This window comes from Vigna radiata, chromosome 1 (assembly GCF_000741045.1).
Source record: "Vigna radiata var. radiata cultivar VC1973A chromosome 1, Vradiata_ver6, whole genome shotgun sequence".
Classification (NCBI taxonomy): domain Eukaryota; kingdom Viridiplantae; phylum Streptophyta; class Magnoliopsida; order Fabales; family Fabaceae; genus Vigna; species Vigna radiata.
The window spans coordinates 9,130,090-9,152,706 of NC_028351.1; the positions used below are offsets into that span (position 1 = coordinate 9,130,090).

General features: G+C 36.9%; 3 protein-coding genes and 2 pseudogenes across 3 annotated transcripts in view; 4 read left to right on the top strand and 1 right to left on the bottom strand.

The window, feature by feature from the left end:
• Positions 1-2,649: 2,649 nt before the first annotated feature.
• LOC106756920 (TMV resistance protein N) lies at positions 2,650-5,710 on the top strand. The gene is made up of 4 exons (XM_014639521.2): positions 2,650-3,469; positions 3,624-4,734; positions 4,893-5,183; positions 5,277-5,710. The coding sequence occupies exons 1-4, from the start codon at positions 2,931-2,933 to the stop codon at positions 5,322-5,324; spliced, it is 1,989 nt and encodes a 662-aa protein (XP_014495007.1). The 5' UTR covers positions 2,650-2,930; the 3' UTR covers positions 5,325-5,710.
• Positions 5,711-11,523: 5,813 nt separating this feature from the next.
• Positions 11,524-13,867, bottom strand: LOC106767712 (annotated as a pseudogene).
• Positions 13,868-17,301: 3,434 nt separating this feature from the next.
• LOC111241413 (TMV resistance protein N-like) lies at positions 17,302-18,530 on the top strand. Its single transcript, XM_022779288.1, has 2 exons — positions 17,302-17,798; positions 17,906-18,530. Exons 1-2 carry the CDS (start codon positions 17,329-17,331, stop codon positions 18,528-18,530), a joined length of 1,095 nt encoding a protein of 364 aa, XP_022635009.1. The 5' UTR covers positions 17,302-17,328.
• Positions 18,531-18,711: 181 nt separating this feature from the next.
• LOC106771000 lies at positions 18,712-21,804 on the top strand (annotated as a pseudogene).
• The window catches only part of LOC106756940 (TMV resistance protein N-like), an 8,659-nt gene continuing 7,827 nt past the window's right edge, over positions 21,786-22,617 (top strand). Inside the window, exons 1-2 of the mRNA XM_014639538.2 lie at positions 21,786-21,791; positions 21,833-22,427. Of these exons, the coding sequence (XP_014495024.1) occupies positions 21,786-21,791; positions 21,833-22,427 (601 nt within the window). The remainder of the gene's footprint in view (positions 21,792-21,832; positions 22,428-22,617) is intronic.

Genomic DNA, 22,617 nt, shown 5'->3' on the forward strand with positions numbered 1-22,617 from the left:
GAAGAAGAAGGAGACCCAAAGGAAGAGGAGGAGATGTTCCCACAAGCTCCTCGCGCCCTCCATGAGCTCCAGCCGTGAAATCGCACCTCCAAAGAACCAAAGACCCCTTTTTCTTTCTGCCTCGTGAGTATATATACTGCCCGAATTCTTGCTTAAGCTAAATTATTCTCGCTTAAGCGAGAAGAAACTTCTTGGAGAAGATAGTCATTTTCGCTTAAGCTAAACTATTCTCGCTTAAGCGAAAATGACTTTTACAGCAATGGCTTCCTGGATCGCTGAGGCTCTTCAATGTAATGGAGGATCTTCCTAACATCGAAATAGATCAAAAACAAGGGATTAGAGTATTATTTACGTAATGTAGCTCAAAATATAGATGAATACTAAAACTAGATAAAAGAGAGGATTTGAGCAAGTTTCAAGTTAGAAAAGAGTTGATTTTGCTACTAAAATGATGCTTAGATAATGGTAAGAATTAGCATTATCAGAGTCACCATTTGTCGTAACCAAAATCACGATGGGAGGTCAAACTGGAAAAAACGGATTTAAGGAAGAGGCTTTGGATTCGCGATCGTAATTTATTATGAAAAGGCCATGGAAAACCATAAAATAAGACATGATCTACAAGAACCAGATTTTGGGTCCGGGAGTCGATGAAGCATAAGCAAGGTATTAGAATCCTACCATGCTTGCCCTAAGGTAATACCTTTAAGTAAATCAATGAAGTTGATGTGGTTTCAAAATGTTTAAGTTTCCCCAAGAATAACACTATAAAGAAACAATTTTTTTTTTGTTTTATGGGCCCGACAAGAATGGACCTTGCTACTACGTATTTTCATTCGAAATGAGAAATTAGTGTTTTATAGTTCTTTATATGTAAAAACTGTTTAAAATTTTGTTTGAAAATTATTATGGATTGTTTTGAATTTTTGAAAAATGAACTCGATAAGGACTGACCTTGTTCTTACATATCTTCATTCATGATGAAAAATCAAGGATTACGTAGTTCTGACCCATTTTTTTATTGAAAATATTGATATTTTTTATTTTTTGAAAATTTTATATATTTTTTTTTATATTTTGGAATCGTTATTTAAAAAAAAAGATGTCGTACAATGTGAATGGTCTTACAAACATAAAAACAAGTGGTGGATAAAACTATATTTTTATTTTTGAAAATTTAATATTTTTTGTATTTTAATACAGTGGAGAAAAATGAAGGTATTAAGCACTATGATGATGCGACGATCACACAAGTACTTATACATTTAAAACATTAATTAATTATTTGAAAAGAAGAATACTAAGTACTAAGATGATGTGGATGATCATACAAGTACTTATACCTTAAAAAACATTATTCAGTTATTTTTTTTAAAAAGGACTAGAATGATGTAGACAATTACACAAGTTCTCATTTTTTATAATTTTATAGTTTTTTTTATATTTTTTTAAGAAGGAAAACAAGTTTGAAAATATATGAAACACAAATGTAAAATAGTGTAATGGAAAGTGAGCAAAATAGTGTAGCAAAAATGGAATAAAGAAAATTGTGTGTACCTTGAGAAATGTTAAGAGAATGATGATATAGGAGACCCCACTCAAAACAATTGTTTTATAAAGATACACATAACATGGCAATGATGATGTTAGGGGTACTGACGAAGGATGAATGGTGATAAAGACGAGATTAAGAATGAAGTTTAATGTGTAGAGAAAAGGTATGAAATGATAGTGTGTAGAGGAAAAATGAAATAGAGTTTTGGGGAAGAAGATATGTGTGTCCCTTTTTCATATGATATATAGGTTGTATTTATGCATGCGTTGTGATCTTAGTCTTAATTATAAATGAATAATATAAGAAAGGAATTGGTCTTGATATTACAAAAATCAAATTAAAATATAATATTTCAAATATTGATTCTAATTATTATCAGGTGTATTGTTTCAAATTATTAAGATCATATCCTTCTCTAACTAAGAAACTCGATGAAGCGAATCATATCAAGACATTGATTTTAATTATCAAAATCATATCTTCTTGAAAATTAGAGATTTTAAACTATTTTCTTGTGACATGTTTTCTCAGGGGTGTAAAACAAGGAGGGAGAATAAGGATATGTATAAAACTTTTGAATTTTTGGACTCACAAAATAAATTGAACTATTTTATTTTATTATTATTTTTGTTATTATATTTTTTTTCTTCCTATGTTAAAATTAAAGTTTAAAAATTTAAAGAAAATTTATTTCATTTTTTGTCTTTTTTACTTATCATTAATTGAAAACATATTTTTTATATTTTCTATATTTCATTTTTTTTATTTTTTTTTAAAATAAATTTATTTACTCAAGTGAAATTGGATGGTAATAATTTTCATAGGAGAAAATTATAATTTTTCAAAACAAAAAGATTCTTTTGGAATAACTTATAAGCTATTTTTACTATNTTTTATATAAAGAGTTGTTTTTCTAATTTCTAAATTACTTATTATAATAATAACAAAATTATATTAAACTTTTATGAGTAAAAAAATATGTACCTAATTCACATCTTAAATATACTAAAACTCACAAAGTTTACATTTGTCTACAAATCCGTGTTATAATAATATTAAGACTGAATCATGTTTTAAGTCTCTCATAAAATTGAGAAACTTTAATAAATTTTTGTAGTCTATTCAATACATAATAATTTTTTTGTTAACGAGATGATGTGGTTATTAAGTGATGATTTATAATTTTGTTTCCGTTTCAATCATTACAAGCTACATGATTTGACACAACCTGAATATGACTAGAGAGTTTCGGAGATTAAAGAAAGAGATTTTAAACAAACTAGTTTATTGACTTGACTATATTTGGAACTCATATCTCTCTTCTAGATCTTTTGTCGGTTCCTTTAAGATTAGAAATTGAATCATGTTGTAACTTATGCTTCTTGCTTTCCGTTGTTTTGAAGAAGAATGGGAATCTGCTATAAATAAAAATGACCCTGTTGGACTGGAGTCACGTTCAGATGCATTCTGCTACGATGTGTTCCTCAGCTTCATAGGCATAGACACACTCTATGGTTTTACAGGCCATCTCTACAAAGCTCTTAATGACAGTGGAATCCACACTTTCATTGATGATGAAAACCATCAGACAGGAGAGGAAATTACACCAACAACTGTGAAAGCAATTGAAGAGTCCAGGATTGCTATCACTGTGCTTTCTATAAACTATGCTTCTTCCACTTGGTGCTTAGATGAACTTGCAACCATTCTTGACTGCCTTAATAGAGAAAGACTGCTGGTCTTACCAGTCTTTTATTATGTGGATCCCACTCAGGTGCAATTGCAGAAAGGCAGGTTTGGAGAAGCCTTGACTAAGCATGAGGAGAGGCTCAAACATAACATGGAAAAGTTGTTGAAATGGAAGATGGCTCTTCATCAAGTAGCTAACTTGTTTTTCTTTCATATCGACCATGGGTACCCCACCCTGCCACTCTTCTATTTGCAAATGAGATTACGTTTCACTTGGATTTATGATTTCGTGTTAAAATTAGAAGGAAAAATAATTTTTTATCAACCTTGACTTCTACAAGGATTTAACTTTAAACTAACTAGACCTTTTTTCAAACAGGGCTGGTTATGAATATGAGTTTATTGGGAAGATTGTGGAGTGGGTCTCCAAGAAGATTAATCATGCTCATTATCCAATTGGACTAGAGTCACAAGTGCAAGAGGTAATGAAACTTTTGGATGTTGGATGTGATGGTGGTGCCCACATGATCGGGATTCATGGAACTGGTGGGGTTGGAAAATCGACACTGGCTCAAGAAGTTTATAATAATTTGATTTCTGAAAGGTTTGATGCTTCATGTTTTATTGAAAATGTGAGAGAAAAATCAAACAAGCACGGGTTACAATACCTCCAAAGCACCATTCTNGAGAATTTACTTGGAGAGAAGGACATCAAGTTAACTAGTGTGGAACAAGGAATTTTAATGATACAACGCAGGCTCCAGAAAAAGAAGGTTCTCTTGATTCTAGACGATGTTGACAGGCAGGAGCAATTGCAGGCAGTTGTTGGAAGAGCTGATTGGTTTGGTCGTGGCAGCAGAGTCATAATCACAACACGAGATGAACAGCTCCTTGCCTCCCATGATGTTCAAATAACTTATGAGGTGAAGAAATTAAATAACAAGGATGCTCTTGTATTGCTTAAATGGAAAGCTTTTAAAAATCATGACTTTGATCCAAGGTATGAGGAGCTCTTGAATCTTGCAGTAACTTTTTCTGATGGCATTCCATTAGCTTTGGAAGTAATAGGTTCCAACTTGTGTGGAAAAAGTGTAGAAGAATGGAAATCTGTCATTCATCAATTAGAAAAATGTCCAAGTAATCCGGTCGAAACAGTACTTAAAGCAAGCTTTGATTCTTTGGAGGAAAAAGAAAGGAGTGTTTTCCTTGACCTTGCTTGTTGCTACAAAGGATATGAATTGGCAGAGGTCGAAGATATACTTCAAGCTCATTATGGTCAGAACATGAAGTGTTACATTGACTCATTGGTTGAGAAATCTTTAGTTAAGCTTAGTCATGGTACAAAACCTTGTTATGACAGAGTTACATTGCATGACATGATTGAGGACATGGGTAAAGATATTGTCCGACAGGAATCATTGANAGGGCCAGGTGAGCGTACGAGATTATGGTTACTCGAAGATGTAAGACAACTTTTAGAAAACAACAGGGTGAGTTAAATTCATGATTGGTTTGATTTATGGTTTTTGAATATCATATTTTCACATCATAGTTGTTTATTTCTTTTGTAGTATTTCTCCCTAAATATGTGTACTAAAGTCTTACACATTCTTGTACTGTGGTTGGTTCATGCCTTTTGCATTAACAGGGAACTAGTAAAATTGAAATCATATGTCTGGATTTCTCCATATTTGATCAAGAAGAAAAAGTAGAATGGGATGGAAAGGCCTTCCAGAATATGCAAAACCTCAAAACACTTATTATTAGACATGGTAGTTTTTCCAAAGGTCCAGAATATCTCCCAGATAATTTGAGAGTGATAGAATGGTGGAGATATCCGTCAAATTGTTTACCATCTGATTTTCAGCCAAAGGAACTTGCCATATGCAAGTTACCCTGCAGTAGTATTTCGACAATTGAGATGAAAAACTTATTGAAGGCAAGTTTTAATGAGTGCATTTTCCTTATCTTGTAAATTGATAAATCCACTGTAAGATTATTCATTCAATTCTTCTTTCTTTTTTCTTTGCAGAAGTCGGTGAATCTAAGAGTTTTGAAATTTTCAAATACAAAGGTTTAACCAAGATATATAACATATCTGGTTAGCAAGTGTGGAGAAACTTTCATTTGAATATTGTCAGAAGTTTTCGACTGGTCAAGTTGACCTCTGTTGAAACCTCCATCTTTCGTGCTGTTATATCTCGATAGTTCTCCATAAATATAAGAAAAAAACTGGAAAATATATGGGAACTCAATTTCCAGTACACTCCCACAAAAGAATTTCCATTTTCATTTCAAGATTTTACATGGCTTTCATAAACTGACTGTCAAGATTTTCCCTTGATTTTGTCAGGTTCTGGATGGAATTAGATCATATATATTTTTTTAATCTTTGTAACAGAATTCAAAAACTTGTGTATTGTGAACAAATCTCAATCCTTAAAGGAGTCATAGTTTATGTACTTAAAGGAGTCATGCCATAATCCATGAAGGATGTTCATTTCATTGATCCATTAGCATGAGAAAATTGAACAATCATCTTATCGGTATGGAATCACAAAACCATTAGCTGCTAAAGTAAAAAGTTTGTGGACTAGCAAGATTCACACACTGTATTTGTGCAGAAATAGGAATCAATTAAAATTGGACTGGAAACTTAAAAGGATTTAGAAAGATTCAGACTGACTTGTAATGATGCAGGGTTATCTAGATCTCTTAATGCTCATCAATTGGGTTTTGAGTCTTTAAACTTACGTTTGAGAAAGAACAAAGTTACATAACAAATGATGTTAGGAAGTTACGTGTATATGAGAGGAAAAAGAGAATAATTAGAAGTTAGTTAGCCTAACTGCGATAACAGTAGGAAAGGCGGGATGGGTAGTATAAAAGGGTGAATAATTGAATAAAGAGGCAGTTATTTTTTTTGTGAGCTGTACAGGAGGCGTGACTCCTGTAGGGGGAGGTTAAGCTCTCTAGCTGTATCCAGGCATTGTGTTTGTGGATAATACAACGAGAGTTATACAGAAGTTTCTGGTGTGTTTAGTTTGCGTTACCTTTGGTTCCCGAATTAGGAACCTAACATTTGGTCCGACCTACCGGATCAAGAGAGGGGTTGACGGAGATGGAGAGCAAAATGGACGGAAGGGTGGAGACCCTTGAAATTACTGTAGAAGGGATTAAGGCGGAAACCGCTGCGATACGACGGGATATGCAGCAGATGATGCGACTCATGGGAGGAGGAGTGAACAATCAAGATGGAGGGTCTGACGGAAGCAGTAATTCAGTGAATGATAATCAAGAGAAACGTGATCAAGGTAGCTTCCAACAGAATTGGCGGAAACGGGTGGACCTACCGGCGTTTGAGGGAATGGAGCCGCACAGTTGGATTAATCGGGCAGAACGTTTCTTCGACATCCAGAAGGTAGCGGAGGAGGACAAGGTGGAACTTGCCTACATTAGCATGGAAGGTAGTGTGAGTTATTGGTTTAAGGTTTGGAAAGATAAAGCAATTGATCGTTCGTGGACTGGTTTGAAGTTGGCATTGTTGAATCGGTTTGGAGGAGGTTTTAGAGGAACCGTGTTCGAACAGATGCGACGCTACGACAGGAGGGAACGGTGGAGGAATACGTTAGAAATTTCGAAATCTTGCTGGGCCAAACCCATGGATTGGCGGAAGAGTTAGTATTGGGGTTTTTTCTCGCGGGTTTACGAGAGAACGTTAAGGGACAGGTTCGTATCCAAGACCCCCAAGAATTCATGGTGGCGGTGAGAATTGCGCGGGACGTGGAGGATGCAATGGTCAAAGCGCGGGGAGGGGTGTGGAATGGCTTTAGGCCGAACACCACGAGTATGCGGGTTTCGTCAGCGGTCGTTCGAGGCGATGTCGATCGATCATCGGTGAATCGGCCGGGGGGGACGGAGATTAGTGGCGCGAACAGGCGAGAATGGGGGACGACAACAGGTAATGGGAGGGGAAGTACCTTTGGAGGTGGGGATAACAGAGCGCGAGCGGTGCGCAACTTGCCTTACCCCGAGTATCTGAAGAGGAGAGAAGAAGGACGTTTTTTTCAATGTGGAGGTCCTTTTGCACCGGGCCATCGTTGTTCCGAAAGGAGCTTGAGAGTGTTGTTATTGGCGGAGGATGAGGAGGACGCCGGCGATGATGAAACTGATCAAGAAGTTAAACCGATGGAATTATCTGCATGTTCAGCGGGGGGTTTAACTCAACCTCGAACAATGAAGGTGAAGGGGAAGATCGGAGACCGGGAGGTGTTGGTCCTCATTGATAGTGGGGCCAGCCACAATTTTATTAGTCGGAAGTTGGCGGAGGAATTGGAACTAACCATTACAGATACGGTCCCGTATACTGTAAGTCTGGGGGATGGACAGAGAAAGATAACGAGGGGTTGCTGTGAGAGAGTCGTCGTTGTTCTGGGAGAGGCGGAGGTTGAAGAGAAGTTTCATCTCTTTGAGTTAGGCGGAGTCGATGCTATATTGGGGGTGGAATGGTTAGAAAAATTGGGTGAAGTAGTGTTAAATTGGAGGGCAATGACCATGGGGTATTGCACGAGGGGTAAAAGGGTGGTGATACAAGGAGATCCTGCTCTAACCCGACAGTTGGTGGAGCCACACGCTTTGTTGAAAATGACAAATGCTGAGTCATGGCTTATTATTTGGGAGTTGGGCCGAGTGGAGAGTGAGCTGGACCGGGAAGAAGAGGTGGATTTGACAGAAGCACAGAGGGCAGAGATGGGGACGCTTCTGCAGAAGCACTACCGTGTTTTTCGAGAAGTGCAGGGGTTACCACCGACTCGAGACTTGGTGCACTGGATACCATTAAAAGAAGGAGAAAACCCAGTGAATGTTCGTCCCTATTGTTACCCACATCTGTTAAAAGACGAGATCGAGAGGCAAGTGGCTGACATGCTGCGAGCGGGAATAATACGGCCCAGTTCGAGTCCATATTCCAGTCCGGTGATACTAGTACAGAAGAAAGATAAAAGCTGGCGTTTTGGCGTGGACTATCGGGCGTTAAACCGGGTGACTATTCCGAACAAATTTCCCATCCCTGTCATCGAAGAGCTCCTGGACGAGTTGAGAGGGGCTGCATATTTTTCGAAGATCGACCTTAAAAGCGGCTATCACCAGATCAGAATGGGGAAAGAGGACATACACAAAACAACATTTAGGACTCACCAAGGCCACTACGAGTTCCTCGTGATGCCCTTCGGTCTCACAAATGCACCGTCAACGTTCCAGAATGCGATGAATGAACTGTTACAAAGGTACTTACGAAAATTTGTATTGGTCTTCTTCGATGATATTTTAGTTTACAGTGCCAGCTGGGAGGAGCACCTTGAACATGTAAATCTGGTGTTGGAAGTATTAGAAGGAAGTGATTGGATAGCTAATAAAAAGAAATGTGAGTTTGGGAAAAAGAAGATAGCGTACTTGGGGCATGAAATTTCAGAAGCAGGAGTTGAAATGGATGGGGACAAAGTTAAGGCCGTGGTAGAATGGGAAGAACCGAAGACTCTGAAAGCATTAAGGGGATTCCTGGGTTTAACGGGGTATTATAGGAGGTTTGTGAGGGGATATGGAAAAATAGCTAAGCCTTTGACGGAGTTGTTGAAGAAAGGCAAATTTTTATGGTCCGAGCAAGCCAGTCACGCCATGGCAGAACTGAAGAAGGCGGTCACTACAGCACCAATTTTAACTTTGCATGATTTTAATCAGGAGTTCCACGTTGAATGTGATGCTTCAGGAGGGGGAATAGGAGCTGTACTCACTCAAAGAAAAAAACCCATTGCGTTTTTTAGCAAAGCACTATCCGAGACTTCCATGACCAAATCGGTATACGAAAAAGAGTTAATGGCGTTGGTGTTGGCCATCCAACACTGGCGACCTTATCTACTAGGGAGAAAGTTTGTGGTGCATACTGATCAACGTAGTTTAAAATATCTGTTGGAGCAAAGGATTACTACATACAGCCAACAAAACTGGATAGCCAAGTTGATGGGCTATGATTTTGAAATCATGTATAAGAAGGGGAGTTCCAATACAGTGGCCGATGCTTTATCAAGGAAGGAAGAAGGAGAAATGGAGGAGGCAGAGTTACGGGTGATGTCCAGGTCCTATTGGCAGGATTTTCAGGAGGTATTAAAGGAGGTGGAAAGAGATGAGACTTTGAAAAAGATAATAGCTGACATTAAAAGGGATCCCGAATGCCATGCGACGTATACTCTAGAAAATGACCGACTGCACTACAAGGGCAGGCTTGTAATATCCGAAACATCTACCTGGATTCCCAAATTATTGGCTGAGTTTCACGTGACGAATACTGGAGGACATTCTGGGGTATTTAGAACATATAGGAGGATAGCCCAATCGCTTTATTGGAAGGGTATGAAGAAAGCTGTCACCAATTTTGTGGCAGGATGCATAATTTGTCAGCAGCACAAATATATGGCAGCTTCTCCCTAAGGTTTGTTGCAACCTCTACCGATACCGCAAACAGTATGGGAGGAGATCACCATGGATTTTATTGTAAAGCTACCTAAATCACAAGGTTATGATGCTATATTGGTTGTGGTGGATAGGCTGAGCAAATACGCACACTTTATGGCACTTAGACATCCTTATTCGGCCAAAACGGTGGCGGAGGTATTTATCCGAGAGGTTGTCAGGCTACATGGGGTTCCTGTCTCAATTGTGAGTGATCGAGATCCTTTGTTCTTGAGTACGTTTTGGAGGGAGCTTTTTAGAATGCAGGGGACACAACTCAATATGAGTATCGCTTACCACCCGGCCACGGATGGACAGACAGAGGTAATTAATCGGATTTTGGAGGGATATCTGAGATGTTTTTGCTCAGAGCAGCCCAAGAACTGGCATCCAGTGTTACCGTGGGCTGAGTATTGGTACAACACCAGCTACCAGGGAGCTGCGAGATGTACGCTGTTTGAAACGGTCTATGGTAGAGCTCCTCCGTCCTTGAACAGATTTGTACCAGGGGAGTTAGTGGTAGAGGCAGTCGCACAAGATCTCATGACAAGGGACGAGGCTTTGAGGCAACTGAAATTTCACCTAAGTCGTGCTCAGGATTTAATGGTGAGCCAAGCGAATAAGAAGAGAAGAGATGTGGACATTCAAGTGGGGGATTGGGTCTATCTTAAAATTCGACCCCATAAGCAAGCATCTATACCAGTTCGTTTACATCCTAAACTAGCCCTCGATACTTTGGCCCTTTCCAGGTGCTACAACAGGTGGGCCCAGTTGCATTCCGACTACAGCTGCCAGAAAATGCACGTATACATGCAGTCTTTCATGTGTCACAACTTAAAAAGGTGGTGGGAACAAAGAAGGTTAAGAAGGATCTGCCAGCTGAGCTACAAGCAGAGGGGCCTACATATTGGCCAGTGGGAGTGTTGGGGAAGAGGCAACGACAGCAAGGGAATGAGCAAATACCACAGATCCTGGTTTAGTGGCAGGAAGGTGGCAACGAAGGAGCTACGTGGGAAGATGTGTTCACTATCCAAGATCAGTATCCTAATTTTAATTTCAACCTTGAGGACAAGGTTGCTGAAGAAGGGGAGGGTAACCTAACAAATGAAAAAAAGGATAAATTTCTGGTTTAAGATATGAATAGTAGCTGGATGTTCTAAAAACATTTTTACTCCACATTTAACGAGCTCTAGTTATGAAAATCTAATTATGAAATACATTTTTTTAGCTTAAACAGAGAGACCATGCATTCTGATATTTAGCAGGCTTACTGAGGACATGAGGAATTGGAATTCCACATCTCAAGTCTAAAGCAAACCAGCTGTCATGCTACACAAAGACATCATCTGAAAGATAGCCATATAAGTAAACACAACTATTTTTGTTCCAACTAAAGAGTGAATTAGCATCATGGTAACCATTCTCCTTATACAAAATTTTCAAACATACTAAATAAAAATGCTAAAAGTAGCCAATGTAGTGTTATGGGAAAAGTTAAAGATTACAGTTACAAAATTTAACTGGTTTAAGTCTTTCTCCTTCATGATGAAATTATTCATAGGAACCAGCAGCCTTATGATCCTTGCATTTAGAAGGAAACAATTGAAACTGCAAAAACATGTAGTAAAAGCTATTTGAGAAAAGAAGATGGTTTTTTGATGTGTCAATGGACACTATTCTTAAGTACTTATCTATGGTACATTGTGCAAGTAGGTCTCCTGTACATAAAATTGTGGTACCTCCTATAAATAGAGGTGTCTCTCCTCTATTTTCTATGCTCTGAAAATATTTTCAAACTACACGGAAAAATGAGTACAAATTTTGTTACCAAGTGAGATCTTTGAATACCATTAACAATAAACTTACATGGAAACATCACCTCTAGAATATTACCATGAGCTTACAGTGAATTTATTTATTTACAACATGAGTAAAATGTATTCTTCAAACTTGCCTTGGATAACCTACCATACTCCAATGATGTGATGCAACCATTAGGTAACTTCCCACATGGAAAGTTCTTTGGATGAAAATTAGTTGGATACCTGTGCCTTCCATTCTAGTACCTTCAAACCTTCTGGTAGATAATTCCAAATTTGGGAAAAGATACCATTTCTAACAATAAGTATTTTAAGACTTTTCATATCTGTGATTCCATCCCATTCTACTACTTGGACGTCGGATATGGAGAAATGCAGACAGATAATTTTGATTTCAGTAGTTCCCTGTTATAGCAAAATGCACGAATCAACAAGTATATATGTAAGACATTGAATAAAGTATTGAGAGAAATTTCCAAATTGTAAGAAAAAAGACAACTGTGATGAAAAAATTCAATAGATAGAAAAAGGATGAGAGACAAAACCATTCATAAGTCACTCATTCACTCACCGATTTGTCTTTCAAAACTTGAATAATATCTTCCTGTAACCATAATCTCCTCCTCTTCCCTGGCTCTCTCGGTGATTGTTGACGGTCAATTCTTTTACCCATGTCCTCAATCAAGTCATGAAATGTGACTCTTTCATCATGACTAATCTTTATGAGAGACTTTTCTACTAGCACCCCAATATGGTACTTCATGCAGTTATCATAAAGAGCACGAAGTGTCTCTTCAATTTCTGACAATTTATACCCTTTGAAGCAACAAGCAATGTCAAGAAAAACACTCTTCTCTTCTTCTCCCAATGAATCAAAGCTTACTTTAAGTATCTCTAGGATTTTATTATTAGGAATTCTTTTATATTGTTTGACAGCAGATTCCCATTCTTGAACACTTTTTCCAAACAAGTTGGAACCTATTACTTCCAAAGCCAGTGGAATACCGGAAGCATAAGTTACTACCTGATTCAATACCTCCTTGTAACTTGGATCAACTTCTTCCATTTTAAAAGCTTTAAATTTAAGCAATTTAAGAGCATCTCTCTTATTCAATTCCTTCACCTCATGTGTTCTTTTAACCCCATGAGATGCTAGAAGTTGTTTGTCCCGAGTGGTGATGATGACTATGCTGCCGGGTCCAAACCAATCAGGACTTCCAACGATTCCATGTAATTGCTTGTGCTTGTCTACATCATCCAGAATTAAGAGAACCTTCTTTCGCTTGAGCCTATTTTTTATTATTGAAATTCCTTGTTGCTCACTTGCTAAGTTGATTTCCTTCATTCCAAGTACCTGTGAAAGAATGATGCTTTGAAGGTGTTTTAACCCATGTATGTTTGATTCTTCTCTTACATTTTGAAGGAAACACGAACCTTCAAATTGATGAGTAATCAAATTATAAACTCTGCGGGCAAGTGCTGATTTCCCTACACCGCCCATTCCGTGGATTCCTATCATGTTGACACCATCATCATCTCCAACATCCAAAAGCTTTCTTATTTCTTGGACCTGTGACTCTAGTCCAACTGGGTAATCTGCAACATTCAATCTTTCTTCAACATTACTAATAAAGCTGAAGACACGCTCAACAATCTTCTCAACAAGCTTGTGCTCATATTCTTTTCTGCTTCAAACAAAAAGTTCAACCAAGTAAAACTTAAAAAGCCTTATGTTGTATCCATCAATGTCTTGACACACTCAAAAGAGTCCATTCTAATGACAAATGAAATTTAATCCAACAGAAACTACAAAGATTGGTGAAGAGGGATACCCATCCTCAAAATGAAAGCCAGAATGGTCAGCTACTTCTTTCAGTGCCTTCTTCCAATTCTTCATTTTATGGTGGAGCCCTTCCTCTAGTCTGGCCAATGCTTCTCCATAACTTCCTTGCTGGTGTCTGACATGACAAGGAGGCACCTTGTAAAAGACCGGCAACACCAAGAGTCCTGTCCTTTTGGAGCAGTCGAGAATGATTGCAAGTTCATCTAAACAGAAGGAAGAAAAAGCATAGTTTGTAGAGAGCACAGTGATGGCAATCCTGGACTTTTCAATTGCCTCCTTGAGTTCTGGTGTTATTATCTTTCCACTCTGAATGCCCTCATCATCAATGAAAATGTGGATTCCACTGTCAAGTAGAGCTTTGTAGAGATAGCCAGTAAAACCTTGGCGTGTGTCTGAGCCTCTGAAATTGAGGAACACATCGTAGCTGAATGCTTGGGAAGGTGATGTTACAGCCATAAAAAGAAAGCTTACTTACTAATACTCTTGAAACAAACTTCAATGAATATGCACTTATATATTAAATAACTATGTAACATTATGTTTAGTTTATATATTAACACTCCTGGCCGAAACTTCAATGAATATTCACTTATTTGTTACATGACTATGTAACAGGCTGGAGCCATGCTTAGTTTAGTTATTAACACTCTTGGAGAAAACTTCAATAAATATTCACTTATTTATTACGTAACTATGTAACATTGGAGCCATGTTTAGTTTAAAAAATAATTCCCACCTTCCTTAGTTAATGGTCCAATGTCAAGATCCTGCAAGGACGGACTTTTCAAGAATACATTCACAATTTTTGTTATGACTATTATAAGATTATGAATCATGAAGTAATAAACGCATAGCCGTTAGAATACACGCGAGGAATGAGTAAAGAGAAAAGAGACTGATTGAGAAAAAAAGGTAAATGATAAATGTGAGAAAAATTCACAATTAGTCTAAGCATACCACTGATGTAGAAACAAATTTTTATGTTGCAGGAAATATAGTTGTCAAAAATATCACTACAGATTTCCAATTAAGAAGTGAAAATAAAGTGAAGCAACCAACTAAGTTAATTATGTGATTTTACAGTGTACAATCTTTATGAAATGAATGACAATGGTCAGCATTGATCAAAAGTAAAGCAAATTAGAAAGAGAGAAAAAAGAATTTCCAAAAGTTTCGCACAGAAATTTGTATGCTTTTTACTTCATAATTTTTCTTGGAGTTAGTTTTACTTCTCTAATGACTTAACGTTAAAATTCTTGCTAACCTTGACCATACAAATTTCAAGTATTAAGACATGGACAGAAGGCCTGTATTTTTGCCGGGGACTTTTCTAAATACTTTAACAGTTTAAGAGTTTATTTTCAGTTTCCTCTGTTTTGTCAGATTCGATTTAATGATATACCTTTTCGTGAGAAAAGTTAGCTGTACTGTTAGTTAGTGATTGAGTAAAAAGGATTGGTGCTGGTATTCATTTTGTGTAGTGTTCTTCAAAATGTGAGAGAGAAATCAAACAAACATGGGCTGGAAGACCTCCAAAGCATCCTTCTTTCAAAAATACTTGGAAAGAAGGACATATCAACTTAGCAAGTGAACATGGAAGAATTTCAATGATACAACAAAGGCTGCATAGAAAGAAGGTTCTCTTGATTCTTATGACGTTGACAAATGCGAGCAGTCACAAGCACTGGCAGCAAGGTCATCATCACAACTTGAGATACACAATCACTTACATCTCATCAGGTCAAAAGAACATATAAGGTCAAGACATTGAATAAAGATAATGCTCTTCAGTTGCTTACATGGAAAGCTTTCAAAACGGAACAAGTTGATCCAAGTTATGTGGAAGTCCTAAATAACCACTACCATTCTCAATAATTATATGATAACTCTTAAATTTAAGTTTATTCCTACAAAACTCTTCTATAAACTTTAATTTTGCCTTCTTTTAATCTTTCTTCCCGCATCAACCCATGTCAAAATGGTTCCTTTATTTAACAGTAACAATTGGGTTCATGACCGACTTGTTTTCCATTGTGGCCAACTTCTCAGTAAAGTTGGCGGAATTATTCTTTGCTTTTGCCAACTTGTTTTTTGCTTTGTCCAATTCATCTCCTTCATACCCTATTTCTCGAACAACACCAACACTACCTGGTCCAATTGATTTCCAATTATTCACATTTTCTGTCAACCTCACCCACTCTCCCACTTCAAACATCTGTTCAATATCGAGGTCTGAAGGATCTCCTATCTACAATTCTGCAAGACAAAAAAATGTGACCCTGACTTCTCCATCAACATGAATACTGGTTATAACCCCTTGAGATTCAGGCTGAGCTCCTCTCCAGGCTCACCTTGGTTCAACCAAACCAGTTTGAAACCTAACATACTACCTAACTTTAAAGCTAGGAACCCTTTCAACATTTGTATAATTAGTGATCCACTTCCTTTTGCCAAAACAAAAAGGTAACTCCAAGTGTCCAAAATCTTGTACACTATGCACAACATCTAAACTTTCTCTTCCAACACTACTCCAGTCATAGCTTGGTCTGGTTCCCAAGCTTGATTTTGAAGAACCAAATCTCCAACACCTTCTCCATATCCGAGTTATCAACATACACAATTTCTTCACCGAGTTCTCTAACGAGCTCTCACCTAGTTCTAGGAGCTCTCAAGGCACCTTTCTAAGTTGTTCGAGCTCTCTATCAACTTCTCCAAGCACTCCACTAACTTGCTCACCTTTATGCCATGATCAATTGAGCTCCCTCCATTTTCTCCATTCCTTCCACGACTATCTTGTGGGAAATTATTAACTGCTTGACAAGTGTACTAAATCACACAAGTGGTATAAATGGTAAGTTCAAGTATAGTTTTTCTAAGAGATTTGTATTGGTTTAGTCAATTACAAGTGGTTACTAATTCAAACAAGGAATATGAACAATGGTTGATTTTAGACAAGTTAAAAAAATATAAAAATTTCAGATATAAAAATTATAAATTTGATTCGGATAATGATTCGAATAATGATTCATTGAGATTGGATTTCATGTTCAAAACTCTATATAATTTTCTACACAATACATTTCTAACCTAATCAAGCATTAACATCATAAACATACAAGTCTTTAATTCCTTAGATAACAAGTTCTAAATCTTTATGTAAAAATACTAATCTCTTAGATATTTCAATCACAGGATTCACATTAAGTAAGATGTTTAAGGTAAAAATAAATATTTTACATTAGAAGAAATGTAGTTGTAAAAAATTATCAAAGTGCACGTATGAATGTAAGTAGTAAAAACAATAGTTTGAGATCATTAGGAATGAATATGACTTAGATCAACCCAACTTAATCAAACAAATCAGTTTAAACTCAACTGTTTTGTTTGGATTGGGTATAGAATTATCAAAGGTGAAAATCAAGTGAACCAACCAAATTACTTAATTACGTCATTTTATAATTTATAATTTATAATCTTTATAAAGGAACGTTAATAAGTTGAGCATTATTATTTGGCTATTGTTTGCACTGACCAATATAATGAGGCAAATCAGAAAAATCGAAACAAAATATTTTCCAAAAGTTTCACGTGCTTTAAGGTACAACAGGACCGTTGACTCTGCATTACCTCACGTTTCACTCTTGGAATTTCATGTTTATTCAAAGAACAGTGATTCCTTAACACATCAAAACGCGACAAATTACGTTCAATTGACACAGTCAAACAATAATATTTTGATTATAATTATATTATTTTTTAATTTAAAATCATAATAAATATTCTTATATTATTAAAAGTAGTGGCAAATGAATGCTTTTTTTTAGATCCGTGTGAAACTAACTTTTTCCTTATTCAAAGTTTGATTCCATTTACAGTCCCAACAAGATAACAATTATCTCACTTCGGACTTTGTTCTAATGGCAACTCCAAGTTTCCGTAGATTCACATACGATGTGTTTCTCAGCTTTAGAGGGGAAGACACGCGTTATGGTTTCACTGGTAATCTCTACAAAACTCTCTGTGACAGGGGAGTTCACACTTTCATGGATGATGACAAACTTCAAACTGGAGAGGAAATCACACCAGCGCTTCAGAAAGCAATTGAAGAGTCTAGGATTGCCATCGTTGTGCTCTCTCACAACTATGCTTCTTCCTCCTTCTGCTTAGATGAACTTGCAACCATCCTTGACTGCAAGAGTAAATGGCTGTTGGTTATACCAGTGTTTTATAAGGTGGATCCTTCTTATGTCAGACATCAGAAGGGTAGCTATGAAGAAGCATTGGCTAAGCATCAAAAGAGGTTCAAAGGGCAGGAGGAGAAGTTACATAAATGGAAGATGGCTCTGCGTCAAGTTGCTGACTTGTCTGGCTATCACTTCGGACATGGGTACCCACCTTACCAATCTTTTTATTTTATTGAAAATTAGTATACGTATGAAGCCATGTTTACAATGCTTCTAGTTTAGCTTAGTTAAACTTTAATGTTTGTAACAGGGATGAATACCAGTACAAGTTTATTGGGAGCATTGTTGACCGGGTTTCCAGGGTGATTAATCGTGCTCCTTTACATGTTGCGGATTACCCAGTTGGCCTACTGTCACATGTGCTGAAAGTCAAGAAACTTTTGGATGTTGGATCAGATGATGTTGTCCACATGATAGGGATCTGTGGAATGGGTGGATTAGGAAAAACAACAATTTCTCTAGCAGTTTATAATTTGATTGCTGATGATTTTGATAGTTCATGTTTTCTTCAAAACGTAAGAGAAGAATCTAATAAACATGGGTTAAAACACCTCCAGACCGTCCTTCTTTCAGAAATACTTGGAGAGAAGGACATCAGCTTAGCAAGTGTGCAGAGAGGAATTTCAGTGATACAACAAAGACTTCGTAGAAAGAAAGTTCTCTTGATTCTAGATGATGTTGACAACAGAAAGCAGTTACAAGCATTTGCTGGAAGATCTGATTGGTTTGGTCCTGGCAGCAGAGTTATCATTACCACTCGGAACGAACAGCTGCTAAAATCTCATGAGATTCAAAGAACTTACGAGGTGGAGGAATTGAATGAGAATGATTCTCTTCAATTGCTTGTATGGAATGCTTTCAAAAGGGNAAAATAAGCAATTTCAGTTTTTGACATTTTATAAAGCATGAACTATGAACGTGTAGTATAGTATTAACAACAAACAACAAACAGGTTCAATCAAAAATTGTTTTCCATTTACATAACATTTATTATGGGAAATTTGTAATAATTTTATGTTTATATAAAGTTTAATTTTATGTTTATATGTTGTTCTAATGGCAACTCCAAGTTCCCGTAGATTCACGTACGATGTATTTCTCAGCTTTAGAGGGGAAGACACCCGTTATGGTTTCACTGGTTATCTCTACAAAGCTCTTTGTGACAGGAGAATTCGCACTTTCATGGATGATGACGAACTTCAAAGCGGAGAGGAAATCACACCAGCACTTCAGAAAGCAATTGAAGAGTCTAGGATTGCCATCGTTGTGCTCTCTCACAACTATGCTTCTTCCTCCTTCTGCTTGGATGAACTTGCAACCATCCTTGACTGCAATAGTAAAGGGCTGTTGGTTATACCAGTGTTTTATAAGGTGGATCCTTCTTATGTCAGACATCAGAAAAGTAGCTATGAAGAAGCATTGGCTAAGCATCAAAAGAGGTTCAAAGGGCAGAAGGAGAAGTTACACAAATGGAAGATCGCCCTGCATCAAGTTGCTGACTTCTCTGGCTATCACTTCAAAGATGGGTACCCACCTTACCGATCTTTTTATTTTATTGAAAATTAGTATACGTATCAAGACATGGTTTTCTAGTTTAGCTCAGTTAAACTTTAATGTTTGGAACAGGGATGAATACCAGTACAAGTTTATTGGGAGCATTGTTGAACGGGTTTCCAGGGTGATTAATCGTGTTCCTTTACATGTTGCGGTTTATCCAGTTGGCCTACCGTCACAGGTGCTGGAAGTCAAGATACTTTTGGATCTTGGATCGAATAATGTTGTCCACATGATAGGGATCCATGGAATGGGTGGGTTAGGAAAAACAACACTTTCTCTAGCAGTTTATAATTCCATTGCTGATGATTTTGATAGTTCATGTTTTCTTCAAAATGTAAGAGAAGAATCAAATAAACATGGGTTAAAACACCTCCAAAGCATCATTCTTTCAAAACTGCTTAGAGAGAAGAATATCATCTTAACAAGTTGGAAAGAAGGAGCCTCAATGATACAACAATGGCTTCGTAGAAAGAAAGTTCTCTTGATTCTAGATGATGTTGACAACAGAAAGCAGTTACAAGCATTTGCTGGAAGATCTGATTGGTTTGGTCCTGGCAGCAGAATTATCATTACCACTCGGGACGAACAGCTGCTAAAATCTCATGAGATTGAAAGAACTTATGTGGTGAAGGAATTGAATGAGAATGATTCTCTTCAATTGCTTATATGGAATGCTTTCAAAAGGAAAAAATTTGATCCAAGTTACGAGGACGTGTTGAAAGGAGTAGTAACTTATGCTTGTGGTCTTCCATTGGCTATAGAAGTAATAGGTTCCAACTTGGTTGGAAAAAGTGTAGAAGAATGGGAGTCTGCGATAGAACATTACAAAAGAATTCCTAACGGTGAAATTCTAGAGATACTTAAAGTAAGCTTTGATGGTTTGGGGGAAGAAGAAAAAAATGTCTTTCTTGACATCGCCTGTTGCTTCAAAGGAAGTAGTTTGAAAGAAGTTGAACGTATACTTGGTGTTCTTTATGATAACAACATGAAACATCATGTTGGGGTGTTGGTGGAAAAATCTCTCATAAAGGTTGGGCGTGGATGCTTTGATGTAATTGAAATGCACGACTTGATTGAGGACATGGGTATACAAATTGACCTGCAAAATTCACCCAAAGAGCCAGGGAAGCGTAGGAGATTATGGTTAGGGAAAGATATCATTCATGTGTTAAAAGAAAACAAGGTAAGTAAGCTTCTTCGACCACTGATATATGCTTTCTTAACTTGATTTAATATTTTTATATCATCTGTTCACATCATAGTAATTTTTTTCTCTTAACAATTTGTAAAGTTCTCTTAACTCGTGAATTTTTTTGATTCGTGAATGTGACTTTTGCATTAACAGGGAACTAGCAAAACTGAAATCATATGCCTGGATTTGTCTATATCTGAGAAAGAAGAAACGATAGAATGGAATGCCAACGCCTTCAGAAGGATGAAAAACCTTAAAATACTTATCATTAGAAATGGTCAATTTTCCAAAGGTCCCAATTATCTTCCAAAAAGTTTGAGAGTACTGGAATGGCATGGATACCCTTCAAATTGTTTTCCATCAAATTTTGATCCGAACAAACTTGTGACATGCAAGTTACTTCACAGTCATTTTACGTCATTTGGATTCCTTGGCTCATCAAAGGCAAGATTTAAAGAGTGTTTTCCTCATCTTGTAAATTATTAAAAACAACGTAAATATATATCTTAACTTTTTTTCTCTTTATTTTCTTTGCAGAAGTTCGAAAATCTAACTGTCTTGAATTTTGACTGGTGCATGTTTTTAACACAGACACCCGATATGTCTGATCTCGGAAATTTGGAGGAAGTTTCATTTAAAGGGTGTGAGAGTTTAGTTGCAGTTCACAACTCAGTTGGTTTTATGAATAAACTAAAAATATTGAATGTGGAAGGATGCATCAAGCTTATGAGTTTTCCACCTCTCAACTTGCCTACTCTTGAAAGACTAGAACTTTCATTTTGTTACAGTCTTGAGAAATTTCCAGAAATACTAGGAAAGATGGGAAACATAAGGGTACTTCAATTGCAAGATCTTCCCATTAAAGAATTGCCACTGTCGTTTCAAAATCTTATTGGACTCGAAGAGTTATCCTTGTCATGTGAAATTGTTCATTTACGAAGTAGCATTTTTACGATACCTAACTTGATTAAGTTTAGTGTTACTAATTGCAAGGAGTGGCAATGGATAAAATCAGAAGATGCTGAAGATAACGTAGGCTCAGTGGTTCCTTCAAAGTTAGATTGGTTTTCGGCCTCGTCTTGCAACCTGGATGATGACTTCTTTTCAGCAGGTTTCATGCGGTTGGCACAAGTGCGTACTTTAATTCTACGGGACAATAATTTCAAACACCTTCCTGAATGCATCAAAGAATTTCACAACCTCAACAAGCTTGATGTGACTCATTGCAAACATCTTGAGGAAATCAGAGGGTTTCCACCGAAATTAGAATATTTCATTGCACCAAACTGTATATCTTTGAGTTCCACCAGCTTAGACATGTTGCTAAATAAGGTTTTGTCTTGCTTTTGAATTTTTTGATTGATAATACGTAGTGCTTTTAATGTTGGTAAGCTAATGAGTTCTTTATGAATTATGTATGACTAACAGGAACTATACGAAGCTAGAAAAGCTACTAACTTCAAGTTTCCAGGAGAAAGTTTTCCAGAGTGGTTTGATCTGAAGAGCAGTGGACCTTCATGTTCTTTCTGGTTTCGTAATAAGTTTCCTGCCAGAGTTCTTTCTCTTCTTATTATACATATGAATAAATATGATAACTTAAGTATTTTTCACCCTGAGGTGCGCATTAATGGGAAATGGCAAACAGGCGGAGGCCACTATTTGTTGGAGCAGACGAAATTTGAATTCGATCTAACATACCTCTCTGATCTAGAAGTGTATGGTAATTTGCTTGAACAACCTTTAGAAAAGGAATGGAATCACGTGAAGGTTACATATAGTACTCCGACAGGGAACTCATGGATTAAAGCAACAGGAATCCATGTATTCAAAGAGGAAAACAGCATCATGGAAGACATTCGGTTTGATGATCCTTATATCATGGAAGAAGAAGAAGGAAGAAGAGGAAAAAAAAGAAAACAGCATCATGGAAGACATTCCCGGTTTGATGATCCATATAGCAACAAGAAATTAGGCAAAGATCTCAACCCTTCTCAATCACAAAACCACTTGTTAAGGACCATAGGTTTCTTCACGTTCAAATTTTTCATAGGCCTTTTTCTTTTTCTTTTCGTGCTTTTGATTTTTACTTTATTTACTAGCCTCAGCACCAACCCAAGGTATGAGTGGGATATTTCCATTATTATTATATTATTATTATAATATATATATATATATATATATATATATATATATATATATATATATATATATAT